Here is a 13,882-nt window from a genome sequence, read left to right as displayed (position 1 = left end):
GCGTAACAGTGACTTGAAATTTACTTCTTTGTCTTTATTCTGCGGCTTACTCGCCTGAGCCCCCACCCCACCACCCAACCCACATTATCTCTGGAGTTTAGTCAAACCTATTTCCCTCTCCAACTTCAAACTGTGAGAGTGGAAGCGGAGCTCAACATCAGTGAGAAAAGTCTTAAGGTGCTCGTCTCTCGCATTCATCTCACTGTGAGCGCAGGATTAAAGCGTCGTTTCACCCCTGACAACCAAGCCTTGACCCAATCAATTAAGTCCATGCTCTGTGTTGGCCTCCTGTTCAAAGGTACAGCAGGGCTGCGTGGGTAGTGTGAGACAAGTCAGCCTCCTAGTGGTGTGTCTGCGTATACACAAGAATAAGGCATGGGATTGACAGAAGGGAAAGGTTTTCATGAAAAAAAAGTGGGTTATTAGATCGCTGTTGTTTCAGTTGAACTGCTTCACGAGGACCGTGAAGCTCTATTAGCTATATTAGGCTTAGTGCCATACTGCTAAATTATGCAAATGCCACTAATACTGGACTAATCCTGGCATTCTTGACAACAATGAACACTTGCATTCCCACGTTGGCCTGTCAAACAGTGTTGACGATTCCTGTATCTGCTTTCCAATCAAACCCCAGGCTGCTCTCTCCCTCGTGATGCTTCTTAAAGGTTAGAGTTCAAGGGTCGTGTTCCTGTGTGCACACAGGCCTGCCCTTTTCATCCCCAATCAGCTGCTCTTTTTTTTTCTTTCTGTGCCAGAATGGAGAGATGCGCCACAAAGGTCATGGACATGGATTTCCTTTGGTTTGACTCTATAAAAAGGTCAGATGAGGGCACCATGAAATGGCAGTGAGGCCTTCACTCCGCCCTCTTAGGGACCAGACTCCTTACATCACCCTGAAATGGCACAGACTGAGCCCCTCTCGGTCGTCTCCCCCAGCACCCGAGAGGCTGCTGTGACCTTGTCTTTGGTGTCCCTCGGCAACGTGCAGCAGAACAACAAACTGCAGTACACATATGACTGTTTGTGTCATAAAACTTTTTTGGACTACTGTGTAAAGAAAGTGTCTTGCTCTTTTCATGCAGTATATTTGAGATACAACAGAGGAGGAACATGGAGCCGATGGCAACCACAACCATGTAACAGAAACTGTCAGGCAAAAAGATTCTGGGGATTGCTACTTTTTTTTCTTGTACTCCACAGACAGGTTTTCTCTTCCTTTTTTTTCTCACTTGTGTTCCTCTGAGGAACATCCTCTAGCACCACTGTCCCTGTAAAAGAAAGCAGCCTCAGCCCACATCTGTGGTTCCATGGTGGTTAGAGTAACTACCAGCTGCAAGCAGACCAGGTGTGTCCTACTTAACCTTCAAGAATTACTTTAGTACTCTTTATTTCCTAAAACACTAACATCTCTAACTCACACTCACTTCTACTTTTACTCCATTCTTTTCAATTGATTTAGAACTTAATGCTCATGCAAGGATTTCTTAATGTGTTTGAATGATGCTTGTCACTGTTAGGTTATGATTGTCACATATGGACAAATATATAGATTAGAATATCAAATTAAGCAATAATATATATTATATATATGTAATAAAGTCCATATAATATGTAAATAAATATGTATAAATATTTCTTAGATGATTCAAACAGGATAAAATTTAGGAATAAACATTCATGATTGTTAATTGTTTAGTCTTTTCTTACATCAAGGTGAATTATTAGATCATTTTGCTCCTTTAAACCTCAAAAAATGCCTAATTAAACTGGTCCCAATGAGAAGAATTAATATAACCATAAATGAAGGCCTGCAAATATTCAGCTTTGTTACATGTACATGTCACTAAGCCAAAATGCTAGGAGACACTTTTCCAAATGTCGTTCTGGATACTTATGCAGCTCCATGGTAATGTCATCCTGGCTCTTAAATACAGTCGACAAACAGCAATTTTAAGCTCTTCGTTGCTGCTGTGGAGATTGAAACAATTTGCCAGCAATGAAACCAATTGTAAATTAACTCAAATTCTGATTTACAAAAAAATTTAAAAAACAAATCAATTAACACCAAAACATTTTGTGTAGATGCCGATAAATTATTTCTGTAACTTAAAACTCTATGTCAGGATGTTTCACATGTCAACTGTTACAAAGAGGACAATAACCACAAGTTTTACAAGATTTGATTTATTAACTATGATACAGATCACATAAGGCCTTGCTGTATACACCATTCCCATTGAGACAAATTACCATACTCAGCAAATAATGACATTTTTTGTTTGATGTTATCTTTTCACTTTACAGTACTTCATTTATTCTTTTTATTCATTGTTTTCCTTGCATTGTCACCCCCCCATCATTTCTTAGTTTTTTTTTTTATCATCTCTTAAATAGTGAGAGTGTTGGAGCCCTCTTCCTCAGTTGGGAAGAAATCATGCATTATACTGGGCTGGTCTCTCAATTGTTCACAAAGAAATTGTTAAAAAAAAAAAAAATGCTTTGTACTTTTTTAATTATTAAAATAAAACATAAAAAGAAACATTTTTCTATCACCACTGACTAAAGGGCAAAGTGTTAGACCCCCTAACATACCAATAAACAACCATTTGAATATAGTTTTGCTTGTTTCTCAATTTAACTTAACAGACATCTGTCATCATCGTTGCGAAAAAAAGAAAAAGCAATGCAGCCACATTTTATCGCTGAATCAAAGTCACATTTTCAAATTCAAATGTTCTTCTAAATTGTCACTTTGCCTCCCATCTCTCCCTCGACCCTTTTTTTCCACAGTCTTTGGCTGCCTCACAGTCACTTCAGTATTAACACATTGATATACACAGGGAACGCTACTGGCTGGCGTTCACACACAAGTACCAGTGGTCACCCCTCCTTCCTCCCTCTGTCTCCCAAATAACGATCCTGTTCACCCGTTTGCTGTCCGTCTTCCCTCCCTCTCACTCTCCCACACTTCCTCTGAGGATCAGTGTGTGTGTGTGATCTGAACGAGCTAACGGGGTCACACAGTGGGGTAATGACCGCGAGGAGAGCTGCATTCCTCCGCTTTACGTTTGTTTGGATCACGCTGGTATCTGGCCGGCCGCCAAGTACAGGCTGCTAGCAGGTTAGCACAGACCCTCCTAAACACACACGTTTAATTCCTCAGTCACACACACACATACATAATCTGACACACAAGGTAAACGGAAAGTGTGGACTGATAAAACCTCCTTCAGTGTTCAGTGGTTGGCTGAAAGTTGTTTTTTTTTTGTTTGTTTTTTCTTTTGACAACTAGGCAGTGAGTCTGGAGACGCACACAGAGATGTAATTCAGTTTGGAGCACACCTGCTTAACATTGACAGCCACAAATTTACATGCACACACTTTCTGTCCAGCTCACAAAAGCAAGAGACATGTGCGGGAACACACAAACTTGCTTCAGTCGGGGCTCAGCAATTCTCCAGCCGCATCTTCCTGGTTTCTATGGTAACAGCAGTCTAGGCCGAGGAATTTTGTGAAGCTCCACTCCAGTCATGCAGAAGGATGAATGGACTGTCTGTTCTCTCTGCTGTCCCTCCCAGACCCAACTCTCTCTTTTGGACAGGGAATGACTTGGGGATCCGGTGGCATGACAGTGACAGCGGGGGGAGTTCGCTGTAGTGGTTACACTCCAAATCCACCAAAATCAGGTTTGACGCTTCATTCTGAAAACGCAACACTGTGTCCACTGTTGAGGCCTGCGGGAAATTGTTACCAATCATAATAAAATGCCTCCCTCTTGTTAAGGCTGAAGCCTCCCCTTCATCCCTTATTTCGGGCCTCTAAATCTACACGGCACCTCAGTCTCTTAAGTTTTTCTTGTGAAATATAGTGTCTAGGAAGTGGAATAAACTCTTATAAGGTCAGAGAGCTGATTTGGTGCCCACAGGGAAATGGAAGCTAACAACAAAAGAGCGAGAGGTAACTTAATTCAACCAACTGCAATGTGGCCACATGCTTTGCGGCTACACAAACTATTTAATCTCAATTGATTTGTACTTGGGTTAAAACTGCTCTTATTCTTTTATCTATACTAGTACACTTAACTTAATTCCACCTGATCTACAGTGAAGATTAATCTTGACAATTGCACCTACAAAAGAATCTGACACTGCAAAAACCACAGTAGGGGAGTGGTGCTACGCCCATGCAGTAGTGGAGGTGTTACCCAATTCTTCCTCTAGATGTCAGTGGTGTGCTCCCAGAGAGAGAAAGCAGGGTGGACTGACAGTAAAGTGGCTGTCACTTTGTGGCAGCTCTAATTCAAAATGTGCCTTCAAAGTGCTCAGAAAAGTGCTTTTTGAACAAGGTCCTTACTATGAAAACTGCAGCACCAACTCACTTATAAAACCACCACAGCGTGAAAGAAGCAACATGACATGTAAAGGTCCAACACTGGAATTATCCCCACTATCTGTGAAACGCAGGGTAAATTCAGGTTAAAATTAGAAGGCATGGATACAGGTGCACACAAACAGAGAGACAGCCAGCATCACACTTTCACGCTTATTGACAGAAAGGCTCGAAATATTGTCAAAATGAACAACTGAATAAAAACACAGTGGGAACGTAGATGTAGAATCAGGATTTAGACTTGTTTAAAAATTCACATAGGAAGCTGATTTTCATGTGTGTATATGGACAGAGCATGAGGCTGCAGTTCAAGAGACTGGGAGGAGCCTTCCCAGAATGCCAAGGGGTGTCACAGCACCCATAATCCTTTGTTCCAATTTGCTGTCCAGCAGATCCAGTCAGTTGAGATTTTTTTTATTTTTTTTTATCTGTGCTTGGCAAACTGCCACAACTAAAACTGATTTTGTGTGTGTGGCTGTGCAAGCGGTTGACAGATAGGAATTTGTGAGTCGCCTGGGACAGAACATCCTGTTGGGTGAGTAGTAACACGTGTTTTTTGGCCTCTGTACAGTGGTGAAATAAACAAACGTGTCCACAACTTCCCCCCTCTGCCCCACTTTGTCACAGCCACAGCCTCCAGGTAGATGCAGCAGGTGGGCTGGTTTGTAAAACACGCACACTGGTCACCTAATTTCCCAGCGCAGTTTGAAGCTGAGGAGAATGGTGGCCGGAGGCCGCACTGGCCATTGCGTGTTTGTGCCCAGTTGCGTGCATGTGTGGTTGTATAAGCTTTAGCAATCCCAATTTAACAGAGTTCACATCCCCCATCATACTTTACTTCTTAATCCCTCCCTGAGTCCCTTTAACAACTACTGGCAACATTTTACTACTCATTAGTGTTTGTCACTATAAGGCAAGGAGGAGAGGTCTAAATCAAGTGAGACTGAGACAAAGGGGTAAAGTGGCAGGGTGGGAGAAAGATCATACTGCCAGTTCAGAGGCTCTTCATCATTCCCCTTTCTGGTCTGAGTGTTTGCCTATTTTATCTAAAAGCAACAGAAGCTGTTGATGGCCCTGTTTTCTCCCAAACATAAAGGTTTATCCCTGTACATACTGCATCTCAGTCAATCTCTCCCAGCTTCACTTCCTATCTCCTGTTCCTCTTAATTCTTCCTCAATTCCTTCCCAAACTTGAAAATGTCTTATCCTGTTCTTGGAAATCACTTTGATTTTCATTATCCCTCCATTTGTTTTTTTTTGTTTTTTCCTTTCCTAGTTCCCTTGATCCCTTGTTCACAGCGTGTGTTGTTCCGTTGGGGTGTGATGGGGGTGCAGGGAGGGTGGCAGCAGTGCTGGGATCGGGGACTGAGGAGTAGGAGGTGGGGAATGGGATGGGGACTGATGCTGATGGTGGTGATGGTGGATAGGAGGACCATAGTGGGGAATGACAGGAGGGGTGGCAGGGAGGACGTAGGGAGCTGGGGACGGAGTCGGTGGAGATGAATAGCCTCCAGCCATGCAAGAGTAGGCTGAAGTTCCTCCCCCGGAGAGCGTGGAGGTGGGGGAACCTGGGAGGCCGTCGGCAAGGGGCTGATTGTAGAAGAAGTACATGCACTGGTGGATGAAGCTCTCGATGATTGTCTGGTATGTGCGGGTAGCAGTCAAAGCGTCCATGGTGGTAAAGTCTGGTCTCATGAGCGTGGGCCAGAAACAAATCGAAAGGTTCTCACTGGTCATCAGGTTCAACTTATTGTTCTGGCTCACCCTGGGAAACAGAGACACCAAAAACAATTAAATTAATTTGTGGTTCAACCTTAATGGCATCCCCTAAATCCCCATTGACAGGGTCCATCCCCTTCAACCATGTGTACATATAGACGCTTTTCTGACAAAAAAAACACAATGAAACACAATGCAAGAGAAAATCATGACATTATTTTAGTTATATTTACATGAACAATAATGTCTTACTGCTTTTTTCTCTCCTTCACAGCATAGCCTCTTTTGAGTAACCACACTGGGCACGAACAGACCGCTAAGTTAAAAGTACTGCTGTTCGCTACCATGTTCCTGCATAAGTCAAAGGCAGAGAGACATATCCCTCCTGTGGGGAAGAAATGGTCTGCTTTTGCAGTGCAATACTGTCACTTATTGCGACATTTGTCACCAAGAGCTTTTTAAAAAAAAAAAGCAAAAGCCAGTAAAGGGGTCAGAAACGTCTGTAACTATGCAGTCAAATTCACTGGTTGAGGTGAACTGAGGCATGAAATTGCATAAAACAAAAAAAATAGCCAAATCTAAAAATCAAAAACCCATTGCCCATCTGACAAATGAACACTCGAAAGGTAGAATATTCAAATACAGGCTGAAATATGGTGCAAATACTTTGAAGCTGCGCCTGATATGACAACAGTGGTGTTGAAAAGCAGCCCCGAAAACCCCACCTGTGCTCCACCATTGCCACTGCTTTTTTTTTTTTTAACTCTATAAACAGACTAGCCAATTGGACATTTTAAAATAGGGAAGATGTGAAATATAGTAGCGGTAACTCAACTGAAACACAGAGGGAGGAATATGTGACAGGATGGCTGCAAATAGGATAACAGAATCACTGCATCATTACTGCAGCAAGCTAATGCTAAGGCAGCTGAGCCTTTGTGATGTTACACATGTAAATGAGCTTCTGTTTTGCTGTTTTTTGAGAGAACATCATGTTAGTGTCAACAGAATGTGTGTAAATACATAGAAGAGAATTAGTTTTCTAACAACATCCTTAACTTTCTAATAACAGTGCAAGGTGTTGCATGAATTAGCAAAAAGGAGGTAGAAACGTGCTACCTTGATGAAAGCTGCAATGTTTACAGATCGTTAAAATCATCTGGACCTGCTGGACCCAACCGTGGCTTTGGAGAATTGTTATACCCCTAATTTCTATGACTATATATGACTTTCTATAAACTATCCACATAGTGATCTAACAGTGGAATAAGATGGTCATGAAATGATAGCTACATGGTTTACTCTGATTATTTCTTGGACATCACATCATCCAAACAAAAAATGATTTTTGTGACAGGCTTTACACGGGTCAATCAAATGTCCTTCTTTTTAACTTCCTAGATTTTTCCATGAGGATATGATTAAAAGGACCCAAATATTTTGAAGACAGTTAGACTCTCTTACTCCTTTTCATTACAACATTTAGAATTTATAGGGCCCGATAGTCAATTAGTCAAACCAAAACAGATAGAACTATAATTAGATTAATAAACCGCAACCTACTAGTATCTGTTTGCAAACATATTTAAAACCCACCGCGTTACTACAGATGCATTTTTACTCTGAGTACAGCCTGAGTAAAACTTTTATTTCTATCACCCGCAGGTCACTTGACTGAGTGGCCAGTGGTGCAGTCATCTCTGACTGTCCCTCACTCACTTGTTCAAGTGGGTGATGACATATTTGAAGACCTCGTAATTCTCCCTGGGAAAGCGACGCAGAATGTCCTTCATCGTCTGGAAGCGCTGCTCCCTATCGTTCATCTCTGGATGGTGGTAAAGAGAGACAAGATGTTAGAGGCGGGAGGAAAAGTGGCAGAAGGAAAAGATCAGAGGAATCTCTGGAATAGATGTCTGAGGTGTGAGAGAGGAGAATACAGCAGGATGAGAAGGGAGGGGGAGAGCACAATTGAAAAGTGGAGAGTTTGAGAAGCACAGGAGAGGCAATTGGCGTCAGCTCTCAAATAATCTGTACAGGTCACACTGATTTCATCCTACAACAGAACAAGTTTCACACAAAGCACACATACAATTCAAAAGAAGAGAAAACTGTAATTGTGAAACATAATGATATAAAAAACACCACACACATTCCAGAGGAGAAACACAGTATGCATACACCCTGCACTCTCCTACAGATTAAACTAAATCACACAGAAACGCACACACATAGGGCGTGTTAAGCCTGATGGCAACGAGGAATGAGTCAGAGAAACTGACGTCACCAGCTAACACGGTCCATCCTGTGTGTATGTAAGCGAGGCAGAGTGCAGCAGTGAGAACAGCAGATGTTCTCCTCCACATCACAAACATGATTTACAAGCAGAGAATCAGAGTTTGTATTCCCACAATGAGGTCAGTGTGGATCAAAAACAGATTTGAGGCAGGATAACTTTACACAGCCTAAGTTCCTCCTGCTGCACATCCATCATGAGTGATCAAAACTTAACTTCCTACAGCTTATTTAAAGTAACATCACTGTGACAATACCCCCCCCCCCCCCCCCAACCAACTAAGCTTTTACTGGATCTCTCCTCTTCTCTAATCTAGCAACATTAACTAAACTCTAATTCTGAGATTGCCAAACCTCGTTTGCAATTTTCTACAAAATGAAGGCTTCAGTTCCACCTCTTTTTTCTCTTTTCCTCTCCATTGTGGAACCAACTGCAGGAGCTTTATCAGGTCTCTGTCACGGCTGAAGGGTCTCTCTGGGGCCGTTGAAAAACACACAGTCGCACACACGCATCCAGAGCTCGGTGAGTGACAGCAGTCTCCCGGCCCGGGGATAAATCTCTCAGGCGCTATGCAAGACTAAGCTACGCTTTAAATCTCCATTCTGACAGATTACAGGACACAAAGAGAAAAGGAGAGGCAGTGGATAGAGCAGGAGCACCCTCGTTTATCTACTATATGACTATTTTCTCATGACTTCATCCAGACCTCAGTGTTCCAGCATCCCTCCATCACTATGTGCAATCATCCCCACATCCTTCTTCCCTACGCCCTTAAATATTCTCTCCTCCATCCCTTTCTCCTCTCCTGCCCAGCTTCATACCAAGTGGCAAATCCAATTCTCCCCATGGGTGGATTTGGATTGCAGGAGCTGTGCTTGTTAGGTTGAATAAAAGTTACAATGAAGGGAGAGGGATTTGGGACAAAATCCAATACAACTAGGGTTTTAGGGAGAAGCTCTCCCCACATCCCTGTACCTCCTCCATGTCCCCTCATACCAGAGCCCCAGGACTTACTGAAGGCGTCCACCAGCTCTATCTGCATGCTGTAGGGCACCAGAGGCTCAGGGAGCTCGGAAAAGAACGCCTTCATTGCTCCTGCTACTGTGTTGATGGTGAAGTCTTTCTCCACCAGGTCCAGGTGGTGGTCTGGGAAAATAAATGATATGGAAAGAAGGTAAGTACAAAACACACATATGGCATATATAAATCTGACAACATTATAACCACTGGCAGGTGAAAGAAACAACACTGATTATCACATTACAACACGATGGGACAACTGGGAGCACCTGCCCAAATGTTAATGCAGAGCAAATCCCCATAACTCACTGGTGGCAGCAACCTCTCTCTGGACAATTAGCCCCACCAGACCCAAAAACCTGATAAAGAAAGCCTTGAGGAAGAGAGAAATGTTCCATGGGCGAAAGTACACAAAACTAGGCAGGAAGTTTCAATGCCATGACTTGTTGGGGCACATCATAACTGCATACAGATTCAGCAGCATAAGAGAGGTGGCCAAAATTAGGCAATTATGACAATCTCACTTATTCAGGAGAAAGTAAAGCCATGCAAAAAAACTATTGCAGCTAAACTTATTTTGGATCATCCATGGAGTTTGCAATACAATGAGGGGGGCTTAGTTATCAAAGATAAGGGCAGCAGTCTGAAACAATGTCATCAGAATGGTGTCTATATAAATGAGGTTTACTCTCAGAACTCCGTTGCTTTTCTCGCTTTAAAACTTATATTGTGTGAGTGTTCTACGATATTTGGTTACTGTGAAAAAGAAAACTTAAAGCATTGTTAATATCATTATTAACAATAATCTACTACAGCCCATCTACTTTAATGAATTAAAGCTATGCATTTTCAACAAGACAGCATGGTGGCTTGACTGTCTGTTAGAAATGAAAGAACCCACGTATGTCTGCAGCTATCCCTTTAATATTTATTGTGTATTATAACAGGATTATCTTAAAAAAAAAAAGTTACGGACTTCAAAATGATTGCATGAAATATATATCTGCTGGGTGAGAACTTTCGTTGAAGAGAAAATATAATATATTCTAATAATCCGAGATTGAACTGAATGTGTCCAAATATACATAAATATATAAACACTCTTCTCTTGTTGTTTTCAATTGAAGAAAGAAGCAGCTGACAAGCTTTGACAAACATTTTTGTTGTTGTTGTTGTTGTTTTCTTTAACAATAAATGAAAAAATATGAAAAAAACATATCTGCTGATATACCTCTACATCATTTTGGTTAATTGCTGAAATAAATGTCAAATGGTTGAAAGACAATTAGAAGGTAAATCTGATTGAAAAGAAAGCCCAGAGGGTGAAACTACACATAGAGCAGAGAAAAAACTTCCTTTTAAAAAAATAAAAATAAAACTTCAAAAACATTTTACTTTGCCGGTGTGGAAAAGCTGAAAGAAGAGCTACAGTTTGGGATTTCTTGGAAAGTCTGAGAAGAGCTCCTACTGTGAGAGTTTTCAAGCCAGGTGCTTCAGATGTTACTCTCTTCTTTAAAAAGTTATCTAAATCTTCAGGGAGCTGTTGATGTGCCATTTCAGAGGCCCGTACTGTAGTTTCACCTGTAATTGTCTTGTCCCATTGGACACATCGGCTCAGAATGATTCAGTGGAAGGTTTCAACTCTGATTACCTGAGTTGGATTTAACATCAGCCAGGCGTGGACATACACGTACACATACACACACACACATACGTAGGCCATCTTGCTCTGCTATCCATCACAGCGGCAACATGCTTCATTAACCAAACCAATCTGGAGGCAATTAACTGCCCACACCACAAAGACACATGCACTGAGTGCACTTGTACACGTGTGATGATGCGCACAGACGATTGAGGGGGCAGCTCTGCAGTCTAAAAGGAAATGAAGGCCAATTCCCCCAGAAGGATTAATGTTCCCTGGTTAATTAAGGAGTGTCAAAATTGTTATAGATAGAAACAGACACAAACACATGCTCATCTTTATGGCATTTTCTTCACACACTACGACTGTAAATGCACTGGAGAAGAATATGTACACATTTATGTGTCAGCAGTGTAAGAAGGAAATAACCAACCTTGGTCAAACTGCCGCTGCAAGCTCTCCATTTCTGCCTTGTTCCCGCTGACCCTGTAGATGCCTTCTGTGCTCAGCCCTGGTGGAAATGGAGAAAGAGAAATGCTGTCAGCAAAACTAATTATGGAAGCTAGTAAGTCACCTCCAAAAAGCCGTCTACACACAGCATAATGTTTCAATACAGCAGAAAGGAAGGAAAGCAGAGCTACTTCAGGTTTTGTTTACAGGAATGGGCTCTTTCACCCTATCCCACCATTACCACTATTTATTAAACCTATAAAGAACTCCTGCAGGCTTGCTAAGAGCGAAAAGGTGCACTGTGATGAGATGAGGCTGCATTAGTGCCACAACACCATTAAATAACTCAGGGAAAGGTGGATGCTTTCCCTTTTACGCTTAACTTCATTCTTGGGAGGATTTTCTTTTAAAAACAGAAAATTCCAGCTACATTCATATTTACCTAAAGGGTTGCAAAAAGATGTTTGCTCATTTTTATGTATTTTCAGGATATAGAAGAGCAAGAACTTTGCAGTATTTACATATTCAAAAGACAGTTTTCAACAACTGGAGAAAGTGGGTGTAAAATCTGGCAACGTTTTATTGAACACACACAAAAGATAAATGCGAAGGTTAGAAATCTTTCTTAAAACTTTGTACAGAATAGACAACAAAAAACAAGTTATGGAGGTTGACTTTAAAGCGTTTGATTAAATAATCACGGCAGCACCTGAATAAAGGCAAAAAAGAGCAAGGATATCCTTAATAAACATCTCCACAACCCAAAAATGTGTTTTCCTCATGTTTATACCCCCTAAAATGTCTGATCTTGACTAAGTTAACTTGTATGTGTGCAAAGTTTGTCACTAGAGAACTGTTTTCACTGTTTCTTTCTTCTCCAAAGGAGAAATAAAAGTCGAGATTCCAATGTTTATGGGCAAAGCTAAAGTTGGCACAATTAAAAGTGTGCAAATTGAGCGAGTGCAAAGAAAGGACACTTGCAAATTAAATGTGAAATTTCTCTCTATATATAAGACTTGTGTACTGAATTTCTCTGAGGTTTTCCTCTGATGTTTCTCTAAGCTGAAGCTGAATTCCCAGGATGAAGGAGTGCGGTTTAGATTCTACCAAAAGTGAAAGGATAGATATTCTTTCAGTCCTGTTTTTATTTTTTTCATGTGAGAAAACTTTGTAAAACAAAATATTACTCAAAGCAGCATACCTTTTCATACAAAACTTGTTTCAAGTTAGACTTTCAATAATCACAGCAGGTTTAATCTGGTACAATATGAATCAGACAGCCAATTAAATACTCACTGAGGAGGCCTGTTGGATTGGAAGTGAAAATCTTAACAACTGCATTGAATTTTCAGAACTTTTCAATTAAAAAACTTGTCATTTTGTTGAGGTGATAATTACTAACCACCCCTATAATTCCTCAGATTTTTCCATTTGATTTTGTGATAAAAAAAAAAAATTAAAAACATTTCAGAGGTTTTCTCTCTAAAATATGTCATGGTCAGTGACAAGAAATGACTCCCAAAAAGACACAAAACATGCCGACAGCCCAGCATTGCCTCTTACTTATAAATCAGATTATCTGCATTTGAGCTCTTTTAAATCTGTAATCCTAATGAACATCCCTCAAACTAAGAACATGGGGTCTTTCTAGATTTTTGTTACCATCAATTTGCAGCAGGTTTAGTACTCCTAAGAAAAACAAAAACACAAGGAACTTAATAAATCTGTCACAGTGACAGCAAAAGCAAATGGCCCACTTCATTTTGGTTCATTTTTTTCTTCCAGTTCAAAGACAGATAGTGTTCCACCTCACACCCTCAAATCTCCCTTTTTGCTCACACTTTGGGGACAACTCATAGAGTCAAAGAGCAGTCCAGAGGAAGTGAGGGTGATGAGGAGATGCAGAGAGACGAGGCGAGTGAGGGAGAGGCAGGGAGGAAATGAGAGAGAGCGCTCTCAGTCAAGGCATACAAAATTGATCTTCTACCCTCTACCAATCAATTCTCCACAAAAGCTGTGCTAGCCAGACACCAGGAAAACAGGGATGGGAGTATAGATAGTGGGAGAGAGTAGATTTGCAGTGGTTGGGTGGGAGAGACAAAAGTAGGGCCAAATAGGACCCAAGGATGAGAGATAGTGATGGAGCGTGACGTCGTAGAGGAATGAGAGTCCAACTGATGAAAGAAAGAGCAAGAAAAAAATAAAGGGATTAAGATAAGGAGAGATATATAGAGGTATGGGATACAACAAAACATATCAAAGAGTGGAAAAGGAAAAGAACAGAACGGGAGCTGAAACGCAGTGAGATAGGGATAAAAGTCTCCGACCAAACTTTCAGTGTTGATAAGAATTTACAGTGAAAGCTC

The 13,882-nt window shown here is 41.3% G+C and overlaps 1 protein-coding gene across 1 annotated transcript in view; it reads right to left on the bottom strand.

Moving 5' to 3' along the window:
• Nucleotides 1-2,168: 2,168 nt before the first annotated feature.
• Nucleotides 2,169-13,882, bottom strand: part of arhgap35a (Rho GTPase activating protein 35a) — a 58,683-nt gene continuing 46,969 nt past the window's right edge. The window contains exons 4-7 of the mRNA XM_072392430.1: nucleotides 11,500-11,577; nucleotides 9,416-9,547; nucleotides 7,828-7,933; nucleotides 2,169-6,154 (exon numbers count right to left, since the gene is read on the bottom strand). Of these exons, the coding sequence (XP_072248531.1) occupies nucleotides 5,683-6,154; nucleotides 7,828-7,933; nucleotides 9,416-9,547; nucleotides 11,500-11,577 (788 nt within the window). The 3' untranslated portion in view covers nucleotides 2,169-5,682. The remainder of the gene's footprint in view (nucleotides 6,155-7,827; nucleotides 7,934-9,415; nucleotides 9,548-11,499; nucleotides 11,578-13,882) is intronic.

This window comes from Leuresthes tenuis, unplaced genomic scaffold, assembly GCF_036924035.1.
Source record: "Leuresthes tenuis unplaced genomic scaffold, fLeuTen1.0.hap1 SCAF_9, whole genome shotgun sequence".
Classification (NCBI taxonomy): Eukaryota; Metazoa; Chordata; class Actinopteri; order Atheriniformes; family Atherinopsidae; genus Leuresthes; species Leuresthes tenuis.
The sequence above is the reverse complement of the archived record's forward strand: the minus strand, read 5'-3'. Positions and strand labels throughout refer to the sequence as shown.